This window comes from Tachyglossus aculeatus, chromosome 1 (genome assembly GCF_015852505.1).
Source record: "Tachyglossus aculeatus isolate mTacAcu1 chromosome 1, mTacAcu1.pri, whole genome shotgun sequence".
Taxonomy (NCBI): Eukaryota; Metazoa; Chordata; class Mammalia; order Monotremata; family Tachyglossidae; genus Tachyglossus; species Tachyglossus aculeatus.
Window position 1 is genome coordinate 96,798,897 of NC_052066.1, and position 12,722 is coordinate 96,811,618.

A 12,722-nucleotide genomic window follows, 5' to 3' on the forward strand; every position below is an offset into this window, starting at 1 on the left:
TGTCTTCATTGTTAGAAATTAATCATTTACCTTGATCTTTTCTCTACAGATAACATTACTGCAGATGGAGCACAATTTTGATATTGTAAGTGGGGTAGAGTCCAATCAACGCACTTCAAATTCAACTTCAAAAATGATCATGCATTTTGAGTTAAACTTTGCCCTTTTCCTAGATGAACCACGCTTGCCGGGCCTTAACATATATGATGGAAGCACTTCCCAGGTCATCTGCAGTGGTGGTAGATGCAATTCCTGTCTTCTTAGAAAAGGTAGCTCTGTTTCCGCCAAACCTTTCATATAAGTTAAGGAGGTGAAACTGAATCCAGACCCTCTTAGGCAGGGAGAAGATGTAAGGCTACCATCTTTTTTGTTTAGTCTTGGAAATATAAACTGGCATTTCACAGTTACTTTACACTTTCAGAGTCAAGTTCTAAAACTATATTCAACAGATTACTCGGCTGAAATTCATGCAAAGGACCCAGGCTGTAAAATCACAAGTTGGGCTCAAATTCATGCAAGGGACCCAGGCTGTAAAATCACAAGTTAGATTTGAGTAACCCTTTTAAAAATAGCCACCAACTGTTGATATACATAACCACATTAATTGTAAAAATTTCCCTGTAAAGCCGGTGGGCTTTTACCCCTTCATTTGCATCTGAGAAAACCCAGATACAAGCTAACCTGAACATGGTCCTGAAGTAAGATATTTTTCTCATGGTATGTGTAGGTTTAAGCCCCTTTTTATTTTAAAGCTTTATATTAATCTCTTCACCAAATACACTTAGCATTCTCTGGTAAAAACGGCAGCTTGTGCCTTTTCCTTTTGAAAGCCTGAAATTATCCATGAAGCAACGTCGTGTAAATGGCGTCATTTGCGTTGTGTGGTTGGTCTTAGTTTATTCTGGCATCTTGAGGTGAATTTTGCATTCCAAGCCATTGGTAAGGGTTAGTGGTTTGAGTCAGAAGGCCTGTGTTTTGATCAACCTGCATCTCAAATTTGTTGTAGTTGAAATGTCCTCAGGCTAATAGAGACCTGCCGTCAGTGTTCTTTCCTGAAGTCTTCAAAGATAGACTGTGAGAATTAAATTGAAGCACAAACCTCACCGTGATTACTTTCTGTTCTAGCTGCAAGTTATCCAGTGTATTGATGTGGCAGAGCAAGCTCTGACTGCTTTGGAGATGTTATCTCGCAGACATAGCAAAGCCATTCTTCAGGCGGTAAGTATTTGCTCTGAGTAGCATAAAAGGATGTCATCGACGTCGAGTTTTTGGCACACTTTTGTCTCTGAGCTCTGATTTTGATTTGTGTGTGGCCTGCATTGCTGTATTCCAAATGCCATTCAAGCCCAGCACTTTTGAAATTGAGTTAACCGCTGATAAGGAATAGTTCTTTGCCTTAACAGCTTTCTGTCTTTTTAGGGAGGTTTAGCAGATTGCCTGCTGTACCTGGAGTTCTTCAGCATAAATGCCCAGAGAAATGCATTAGCAATTGCAGCCAACTGTTGCCAGAGTATCACACCAGATGAGTTTCACTTTGTGGCAGATTCCCTCCCCTTGCTGACACAAAGACTGACCCATCAGGTAAAGTATGAGCTAGGGTGTATGTTTTGGCAACTTAAGAAAAAATAAATAACCTCCAAGTCTCCTTGTTTAATATGGGGCAATTGTAGGTTGGGGTATATTTGCCTAACTGTCCCTCCACCTATCTCTTATACTATGCCTCTAAACTTATAATAATAATGGTATTTATTAAGCGCTTACTATGTGCAAAGCACTGTTCTAAGCGCTGGGGAGGTTACAGGGTGATCAGGTTGTCCCACGGGGGGGCTCACAGTCTTAATCCCCATTTTATAGATGAGGTAACTGAGGCACAGAGAAGTTAATTGACTTGCCCAAAGTCACACAGCTGACAATCGGCAGAGTAGGGATTTGAACCCATGACCTCTGACTCCAAAGCCCGGACTCTTTCCACTGAGCCATGCTGCTTCCCTAAAACTTCAGTTAAATGAAAAAAATAATGTTTTCAGGAAGTGCTGGTTCTCAGATGTCCTGCAATAATCTTTTGTCCAAAATGTTGAATTGCCTTTTAAAAGTGGAAAACTGTATATATGCTGTATTTATTCTGTGTGTATATACTGTATTCATTCAGTCGCATTTAATAAGTGCTTACTGTGTACAAAGCACTGTTCTAAGCGCTTGGTAGAGTAGAATATGACAACAGACACATTCCTGCCCACAATGAGTTTTTATATCTATATAAAATATATAAGCACATAAAATCTACAAATAAAATATATAATATATGAAATAATATAAATCTACATATTTGTATATATAGTTATAGTATAAATATATTTATACTCATATATGATATATATTATAATTATAAGTATATTACATATATATATCCTTTGTAATTGAAAAAGGCTCCATGATGGTGAAGCTCACCTACAAGTGCTTGTGTGACTGAAAAGGCTAATGTGGGATTTACACTCCTGGCCACACTTCCGCCTTTTTTATCCAGCCTTGATTACTCAGAGAACCAGGGTTTTAAATACTCAAGACAGTTGTCTCTCTGGCCTGCAGTAGTTTCCAGGCTTTCTCAGGTCTTGAACTCTAAGCTTAGGCTGTCTTAAAGTATTCTCTCCCTTTTCAACTCTGACGGTACAATGAAAATATGTTCTTGGAGTTGATTTGGAGGAACCCGTTCCCACACTTCTGTTACTCTATAATAGTAGAGGCTGGAATTGAATTTTGCAAGTCTTTGGTTTTCCAATTAAGTCTCAGATCTGCATTTCGGGAATTGCCACTGCAACTAGAGCCTTATTAATAAAAGAAACTCCTGCAAATTTAACAGAGCCAAGTTTTTTTTTTTCTACTTTTCTCATTTGGGCGTCATTTTGTTGCTTTTTTGTGTTAGAACTGCTTAATTTGTATAAGTAGTCCGTTTCGACATCCAACAACAGGCACTTCATTCAGGGTGCCTACCTCGATTGGGTTTGATTTTCTTGGGGAAGTGTCCTGCGTAGGAAGTATTTATGTCCTTGCTTGGTACAAGGCTAATCAAGTCCTTGCACCCCAGCTGTGAGGAGATGTTCAGATAGGATTCAGTAAATTTTCCTTGGAAGCCCTCTACAAAATGAATTTTCGAACATCACAATCACAGTTAATTATTATTATTATTATTTTTTTTCAGGATAAAAAGTCAGTAGAAAGCACTTGCCTGTGTTTTGCACGACTAGTGGACAACTTCCAACACGAGGAGGTGAGCTTTCTAACGGGGTCACTCTTTTTGGGATATGAGAAGACTTGCGCCTTGGATTTTTAAAAATCTAATCTTTTTCTCTCTTTCTCCTTTTTCCCCTGCCTGTTTTTGGCGAAGAACTTGCTTCAACAGGTGGCCTCTAAGGATTTGCTGACCAATATTCAGCAACTGTTGGTTGTGACACCTCCCATTTTGAGCTCGGGGATGTTCATAATGGTGGTGCGCATGTTTTCTCTGATGTGCTCCAACTGTCCTACTCTAGCGGTTCAACTTATGAAGCAAAGTAAGTGCAACTGTCCAGTCCCCTCCCCGTGGGCACGCATGCATGCATGCATTCATTCACATGCACACACACACACACACACACACACACACACACACACAAAAATGGAATGGTTAGGAAAGAGTCTTTTGAATATGAACATTAGCATGTGGGAACATCGTAGCCAAGTGGAAAGGGCACAGGCAGGAGAGTCAGAGGACTCTGTCAGGTCAAACTGATTAGTGTTTGTCGAGTGCGTTTTCCTGGATTTTACGAAAACGTCCCCCCCATTGACGATGGTGTCTAATTTAGGGGTGGCTTGGAGTTTTCTTCTCCTAGTCACTAGGGCAATGAGCACTCTTCTCTGGTTATATTTCCATTTAGTATGAGTGTAGATTCTCGCTCTGGGTGAACACATCGTAATAGTTGGAAGTCAGATGACATGCGTGGCTCAGTGAAAAGAGCACGGGCTTTGGAGTCAGAGGGCATGGGTTCAAATCCCGGCTCCGCCAACTGTCAGCTGTGTGACTTTGGACAAGTCACTTAACTTCTCTGTGCCTCCGTTCCCTCATCTGTAAAATGGGGATTAAAACCGTGAGACAACCTGATCACCTTGTAACCTCCCCAGCACTTAGAATAGTGCTTTGCACATAGTAAGCGCTTAACAAACACCATCATCATCAATATTATTATAATGGGAATACTCTAGAGTGTTCCATACTTGTTTCCCAGGCCCAGAGATGCAGGGAGGGAAAGTTGTCTGATGGAATGGGGAAAGCGGAACACAAATTTTATTTACATTTTCGTGCATTTGTTGGCTTAAGCGTGCCACCCAGACAACCCAAGGTAAGGAGACTACTAGGGCACCTCTGCTTGGCGTGGTAGCTGCTGGCTCAGCTGCTAGGAGCCATTGTTTCTTCCCTGGCCCTGGGGTTTTTTTGTGGACTATTAGTAGTGTGGACTAATGGTAAGAGCATGGGGCTAGGAGTCAGAAGGCTTCTGTTCTAATCCTGACAATGCCATTTGCCTGCTGTGTGACCTTGGGCAAGTCATTTAATTTATCCGTGCCTTAGTTTCTCCTGTAGACTGTAAGTTCTTTGTGGGCGGAGAACATGTTTGTTATATTGTTATATTTTACTCTCTGAAGCACTTAGTACAGTTAGCCCTCTGCACACAGTAAGCACTTATTCAAATATGATTGACTGACTGACTGACTCACCTATAAAATGGGGTGAAATACCTGTTTTCCCTCCTACTATGCACCCCGTATTGGTTAGGAACTGTGTCCAACTTTCTTATCTTGTGTCTCTCCCAAAGCTTGGTGCTTAGCATATACCACAGTAATGGTGATAATAGTGATAAAAATGATGTTGTTGTTAGTGCCACCCTGTAGGCGAAGGCAAAATGGATAGTGAAAGGAAAACTGAAACTAAAACTGAAAAAGCAATAAAAGACATAGCAGATCCAGTTATAGTTGGTTCGGATTTTGGGGGCTTCGATAAAAAATACAATTTGGGGTATTTGAAGGTTTTACTAAAATGGATGTCAAGTTCACAGTCTTGAATTTTGGGGTCTGATTTTTAGGCTTTTGCCTTGGTAATTGATCCAGTAACATTTGCCATGGCAGCTGTTTCCTCATTAACCTCATATTTATTCACCTAATTGCCTCTACCGCATAATTCTTCCCTTTGCCCTCAAAAAAATTTGGAGGAGGAAATAAGATTATTTTTGTAAGCAGGGGTAGTGGCACACACTGGGATAAGAAGATAATGATGAGAATGTGGTTAGGTTACAGATACAGGCTCCCATTTGAAGCTAGTCAGTCAATCAGTGATATTTATTGAGTGCTTACTTTATGGACGACACCATACTAAGCACTTCAGAGAGTACTAGAGAACAGAGTTGGTAGACACGTTCCGTGCTGTCAAGGAGCTACATTGTAGAGGGGGAGACAGACATTAAAATTAGTTACGGGGTTAAGGGAAAAATTGGAGAAGTAGAGGCAGCAGATGTGGGCAACTCAAGAAATTTGGAGGGGAATGGTAGGAGAGAGATGGGGTAATAACCGGAGGGAGCTGAGAGGCCAAGGGAGGGTTTTCTGGAAGGGAGTTTCTTCATTGAGTTTGTAGACGCTGGGTAGAAAGAGGAGAAAGGAGTGATTAAATGCCTATTGTGTGCTACACTTGAGAGAGTGCAATAGGAAAGACAGTCTCAAATGCCGTCTTACTTCCCTCTTCCTCTCTGCAATAGTCTTCTCTTTTTGCCTGCTCCACTTAATGGTAAATTTAATTTTTAGAGGACCCCATGTAATAGCTCCTTCCTTGGTTTTGAGCTGCCAAAGTTATGCAAAAAAATGTAGTCTGTAGTTCTGTAGACTGTAAATTTCATGTACTGTACAGTCCCAAGTGTTTAGTTCAGTACTCTGCACACTGCTGTGTTCTATCCTCGAGGCCACACTGCCTTCCTTTTGACGGATTGATTAGGGAGGGAAGACGAGATATTAGGGAAGACATTCTGCAGGAGATGGGATTTAGGGAGGGCTTTGAAGATAAAGACCATTATCTTCTCAATAAAGACCATTTACCTGGTCGATTGAAAACTGTGGGATGATTGTGCAAGTAAATGTACTACAAATCATTTCTGGAATTTGCAAATGGATAAAACGTCACAAGCACCTGCTGGCAAGCATAGATTAATAGTGGCCACCATGGGCAATCTGGCCCCTCTCCTCTTCAGTCTGAACCTCACTCTGCCTATGTTACATTCCTTAGGCTCATTATCAACTGGGAACATGTCTTCTAATTCTGTTGTTACTGTACTCTGCCAGACGCTTAGCATAGCGCTCTGCACATAGTATTCACTCAATAAATACCATTGATAATATGTATATTTTTAATGGTACTTGTTAAGCACTTACTGCGTGCCATATACTGTACTGAGCACTGAGGTAGAGACAAGATAATCAGGTTGTACATAGTCCCTGTTCCATGTGGAGCTCACAGTCTAAATCGAAGGGAGGACAATTTAATCCTCATTTTACAGGTGAGGTAACTGAGGCACAGACATGAGTGTATTTCTGCTCACGTCTCAGCCCATCCAGCTCTGCTTCAGACAGAAACTCCTCAACCAGCTGTCTTCCCCACTTCTTTTCCTCTCTCCTCTCTCACTATAATCCAGTGCACGCACTCACTCTAGTACCAACCTACTCACGTGTCCTCCCTCTCTTCTGTCCCACTGCTGACCCCTTGCTCAGACCCTCCCCCCTGCCAGGAACACCCTCTCCGTATACATCCGAAAGACAAGACTCTATCTTCAAAGCCCTCCTTAAATCCCATCTCCTTCAGAAAGTCTTCCCTGACTAATATCTCCCCTCCCCTCCCTAATCAGTCAGTCAGTAGGGAAGCAGTGTGGCCTGGAAGATAGAGCACAGGCCTGGGATTGAGAAGGACCCGGGTCCTAATCCCAGCTTCACTACATCATTTGTTCTTTCAGTTGTATTTATTAAGCGCTTATTGTGTGCAGAAAGCTGTACTAAGTGCTTGGGAAAGTACAGTACAACAATAAACAATTGTTGCTTGGGAAAGTATAGTGACAATCCATGCCCACAACGAGCTCACAATCTAGAGTGCGGAATACGGACGTCGCTATAAATAAGCAGACATCGATGCAAATAAATAAAATTACAGATATATACAAAAGTGCTGTGGGGCAGTGAGATAGGAGGGGTCAAGGTGATGGAGAGTTTTAAAGCCAATGGTGAGGATTTTTTGTTTGATAGGGAGGTTGATAGGCAACCACTGGAGATTTTTGAGAATGGGAGTGACATGTCCTGAATATTTCTGTAGAAAGATCATCCAGGCAGCAGAGTGATATACGCAGTGGAGGGGAAGAAGCAGGAGTTTGGGAAGTCAGAAAGAAAGCTGATGCAGTAATCTGGGCGGGATAGGGTGAGTGATTTATTAATGTGGTAGCAGTTTGGATGTAGAAGAAACTGCAGATTTTAGCCATGTTGTGAAGGTGGGACTGGCAGGATTTGGTGACCGATTGAATATGTGGGTTGAAAAAGAGGAGTCAAGGATAACGTCAAATTTATGGGCCTGTGAGAAGGGAAGGATGATGGTGCCATCTACAGTGATGGGAAAGTCAGGGAGAGGATAGGGTTTGGGTGGGAAGATAAGGAGCTCTGTTTTGGACATATTAAGTTTGAGGTGATGGGAGGACTTCCAGGTAGAGATGTCTTGAAGGCAGGAGGAGATGTGAGCCTGGAGAGAAGGAAAGAGATCAGGGGAGGATGTAGATTTAGGTATCGTCTGCATAAAGATGGTAGTTGAAGCCATGGGAGCGAAAGAGTTCTCCAAGGGAATGAGTGTAGATAAGCAGACTACTTGTCTGCCTTGTGACCTTGGACAAGTCACTTCTTTGTGCTTCAGTTCCCTCATCTGTAAAATGGAAAATAAGGTTGTGAGTCCCATATAGGATGTGGATTGTGTCCAAGCTGATTATCTTGTATCTACCTCCGCGCTTAATACAGTACCTGGCGCAGAGTAAGTGCTTAACAGATACCGTAAAAAAGGCATTTACTGAGTGCTTACTGTGTGCAGAGCACTGGATTAAGTGCTTGAGTGTACATTATAACAGAGTGTATATATATATAGAGAAAGAGAGAGAGAATATATATATACAGAGCATATATAGAGTATATACATACATATATATAGAGTATATATGCATATATATATATACAGAGTGTATATATATACATACATATATATACAGAGTATATATACAGAGTATAGAGTATATATATATACAGCGTGTATATATATATACAGAGTGTATATACATATATATACACAGAGTATATATATAGAATATATATATATATATATACAGATATATACATACATATATGGAGTGTATATATATATAAATAGCAGAGTATATATACTGAGTTGGTAGACATTTTCCCTGCCCACAGCGAGCTTTCACTAGTGTATTACCCATGCAATTGAATACTTATACCTTAAGCACTTAACTCTCACCCTCCCCGCCTCCTCAGCACCTGTTTACATATCTTTTGCCTTTTAAAACGTCCAGACCTTGGTGACACAGTCCAAAATGCTGTCAAATCTGTTACAGCGAAAGTTTTGAAAATCCATCCTACAAATATACTAAATCAACTCATCTGCTTTGTTAACCAGTCCATCAGTGGTATTTTTAATAAATGCCATTATTATCATTATTATTATTATTATTATTATTATTATTATTATTGGAACATTTACTGTGTTTGGAGCACTGTTCTGAGAGGTTGGGAAAGTACAATACAGTAGAGTTGGCAGGCACAAGGAGCTTTTAGTCCTTGGGTGGAGACAAACATTAAAATAAGGACAGGAGAATTAGTAGGGTATAAGAGTAATTATTCAAGTACTGTGAGCTTGGGTATCAGAGCGCCTAAGGGGTACCCAGCCAAGTGCATCATTGGTGCAGAGGGGAGAGCGGAAATGAAGGAATTAATCTGGGAAGGCCTCCTGGAGGAGATGTGATTTTTTTTTTTTTTAAGGAGGGTTTTGAAGGCAGGGAGAGTGGTGGAATGTCAGTTATGAAAGGGGAGGGAGTTCCAGGCAAGAAGGAGAACATGGGCAAGGGGTTGGTGGCAGGATAGCCGAGATCAAGTTACAGAGGATTGATTTGTATTAGAGGAGCAGAGTGTGCACATTGGGTTGTAGCATCAGTGAGGTTAGATAGGAGGGAGAGAGCTGATTGAGTGCCTGTTTCTGTTTGGCGTGGAGGTGGAAGGGCAGCCATTGGAGGCTTTTGAGGAGTGAACGAATTCCCAGAAAAATGATCCAGGCAGCAGAGCCAAGTATATGGATTGGAGAGGGGAGAGATGGGATGCAGGGAGGTCAGCGAGGAGGCTGATACAGTAGGCAAGGCTTGAAATGAGTACTTAGATCAGTGTGGTAGCAGTTAAGATGGAGAGGAAAGCTTAGATTTTAGAGGTGGTGTGAAAGTGAAATTTCTGAGGATTTTAACCCAGATTTAAAACACATGTTCCAGGTTGGATAGAGAGAGGTCCAGCTAAATTGAACAAAGCTTAAAAATTCATGAGGCAACTGAGGCAAGAGAATTGAAAAATTCATTGTTTGTCTTCCCACTCTTCATACCCCATGAAATAAAGTGTGTCGAAAGGACCAGAAAATATTGTTAATGTAGGCTGATAGCTGTCAAAGCTTTAATATGAAGTCGTCAGGAGGAGGACTTCAGAATTAACTGAAGCCTGCATCAGATTGATTAGAAATAGTGTAGCTTTTATGAGAAATTAAGAAGGGTGATACTTGTATACTAGTTTTGAGGTGCTAAATAGGAAATGGTACTGTTTTGGGACATCTTTCAAATATCCTGAGTATAATAATAATGGCATTTATTAAGCACTTACTATGTGCAAAGCACTGTTCTAAGTGCTGGTGAGGTTACAAGGTGATCAGGTTGTCCCACCGGGGACTCACAGTCCTCATCCCCATTTTACAAATGAGGAAACTGAGGCCCAGAGAAGTGAAGTGACTTGCCCAAAGTCACAGAGCTGACAATTGGTGGAGCCGGGATTTGAACCCATGACCTCTGACTCCAAAGCCCGGGCTCTTTCCACTGAACCACGCTGCTTCTCCCATTTCTTCCCTGTTCCTTTTCCGGCTGATCCAGAGAAATGTGTTTTATTTGTAATGACAATTAAGTCCTTACCTTGTACTAAGCTCTGGAGTGAATGCAAAATTATGAATTTGGGCACTTTTCCTGTCCCATATGAGGCTCACAGTCTATCTGACCCCCATGTTACAGATGAGGAAACTGAGGCCAGTGGTTGCACAATAAGCCTTTGATAGAGCTGGGACTTTTTACTTTTTTTTTTAATGGTTTTTGTTAAGCTCTTACTATGTGTCAAGTACTGTTATAAGCACTGGGATAGATGTAAATCAATCAGATTGGACACAGTCCCTGTCCCCCATCGGGGTCACAGTCCAAGTAAGAGGGAGAACAGTAATTGAATCCCCATTTTATAGTTGATACTGAGGCACAGGGAAGAGAAGATTGCCCTCCCTCTGCCCATCCGCCAAGCTAGCTCTCTTCCTCCCTTCAAGGCCCTGCTGAGAGCTCACCTCCTCCAGGAGGCCTTCCCAGACTGAGCCCCTTCCTTCCTCTCCCCCTCGTCCCCCTATCCATCCCCCCCATCTTACCTCCTTCCCTTCCCCACAGCACCTGTATATATGTATATATGTTTGTACATATTACTCTATGTATTTATTCTATTTGTACATATCTATTCTATTTTATTTTATTTTGTTAGTATGTTTGGTTTTGTTCTCTGTCCCCCCTTTTAGACTGTGAGCCCACTGTTGGGTAGGGACTGTCTCTATATGTTGCCAATTTGTACTTCCCAAGCGCTTAGTACAGTGCTCTGCACATAGTAAGCGCTCAATAAATGCGATTGATGATGATGATGATGATGATTGTGGAGTCAGGATTAGAATCCAGGTCTTCTGACTCCAGGGCTGAAGCTCTTTCCACTAGGCCATGCTGCTTCTCATGCTTCCATGCTTCCCACTTAGACCTGGATTTCCTGACTTCCAATCCCTGGTTTATTCAATTAGGCCAACCTGCCTCATAGAGATGTTTTAGTACATCTTTTCACGGGAAGGGTATTTGAGCTTCCTGATTCTAGCTCCTTGTGGGCAGGGAACATATCTACCAACTCTTGTATTGTGCTTTCCCTGGCGCTTAGGACAGTGCACGCAGGTGATCACTAAATACCACTGAATGATTGGTTTTGCTTGTTCAAAAGCCTAGATGTGTCTTTAATCACGGTTTTATACCTCTTCCCACTGTTTCCATGCAACTTTTCAAAAGTGGGTCTTCCTACTGGCTACAGGGTAGTTTAGACTGTGAGCCCACTGTCGGGTAGGGACTGTCTGTATATGTTGCCAATTTCTACTTCCCAAGCGCTTAGTATAGTGCTCTGCACATAGTAAGCGCTCAATAAATACGATTGATGATGATGATGATAGTAAATCTCCTATATCCCCTTTCCAGACATTGCAGAAACACTTCACTTCCTTCTCTGTGGGGCCTCCAACGGAAGTTGTCAGGAGCAGATTGACCTCGTTCCTCGAAGTCCCCAAGAACTTTATGAGCTCACATCTCTTATTTGGTAAGTTGGGAAGTCGTGGGTGTTTTCCATATTCTTCTAAGTATTTCCGTGTCGCTCAAGGAATGTGCTCAAAGGTAGGACAGTGGTGTTTTGACTGTGCCACTTTGGCAAAAATACATGAATTACTAACGTTACAGGAAATGAATTACCAAAATATGGACCTGCTGTTCTTTTCAGTGAACTGATGCCATGCTTGCCAAAAGAAGGAATATTTGCTGTTGATACTATGCTAAAGAAGGGGAATGCCCAAAACACAGATGGTGCCATATGGCAGTGGCGCGATGACAGAGGTCTTTGGCATCCGTATAACAGGATTGATAGCCGGATAATTGAGGTAGTAGTTTCAGCATATGTTTTGTATTGGGACACTTAAAAGGGGGATTTAAGATGTTTCCCCACCATAAATTACTGCTCTGGGGAACTAAAGTATTGACTTCACAGTATCATCATCTTGATGTCCTGTTTTCTTTTTTGTTATTTCAAGTGAATCATTATTTGCCTGTTTCTGAAAGTGACCAGTTTCCTGCCTTGTAGAAAATGCCCTCCCATTTCCAGTGTAGCCCTTGTACATCAGGAACGAATAAACATTTTGCCTTGAGGGCCCCACCCAGGTCCAGTGGCAGATGGTTTGGGCCGCACCTCCTTAACTCACCTTCTGCTCTTGTGAGGGTCAGGAATCCCACTCCACAATGGCCAGCAGCTCTGAGGTGTGTGGGGCTTGGAAGTGCTGAATCCTCAGAGACCCCGTGCGGCCTGGCCCAGAGGCCAGGTTTCAAGCTCTCGACAGGTCAGATATTCTCCACGGACCATTGTTTGCCCGCCCCTGCTATGATCAGTTCGATCCGACCAGCACCTCCGAGCCTTTTATTGTGAGCAGTCACATCCACTAAGACAAGTGTGGTCTAGCCGTGAGTTCCGGGTATCTCCTGGGTATGGTGTGTGGTGACCTCAGCTGTATTTATTGAGCGCTTCACTGCATTCAAAACACTGTA

The 12,722-nt window shown here is 42.1% G+C and overlaps 1 protein-coding gene across 13 annotated transcripts in view; it reads left to right on the forward strand.

The window, feature by feature from the left end:
- Positions 1–12,722, forward strand: part of TRIP12 (thyroid hormone receptor interactor 12) — a 154,454-nt gene that overhangs the window by 96,149 nt on the left and 45,583 nt on the right. For 7 of the 13 annotated variants that reach the window (XM_038763523.1, XM_038763930.1, XM_038763978.1 and 4 more), the window contains 8 exons: positions 50–85; positions 174–269; positions 1,126–1,218; positions 1,420–1,581; positions 3,197–3,265; positions 3,383–3,548; positions 11,613–11,730; positions 11,908–12,064. In XM_038763523.1, the coding sequence (XP_038619451.1) occupies positions 50–85; positions 174–269; positions 1,126–1,218; positions 1,420–1,581; positions 3,197–3,265; positions 3,383–3,548; positions 11,613–11,730; positions 11,908–12,064 (897 nt within the window). Of the gene's footprint in view, positions 1–49; positions 86–173; positions 270–1,125; positions 1,219–1,419; positions 1,582–3,196; positions 3,266–3,382; positions 3,549–11,612; positions 11,731–11,907; positions 12,068–12,722 lie in introns of all 13 variants that reach the window. The other 6 variants (XM_038763049.1, XM_038763299.1, XM_038763442.1 and 3 more) reach the window with 1 other exon arrangement.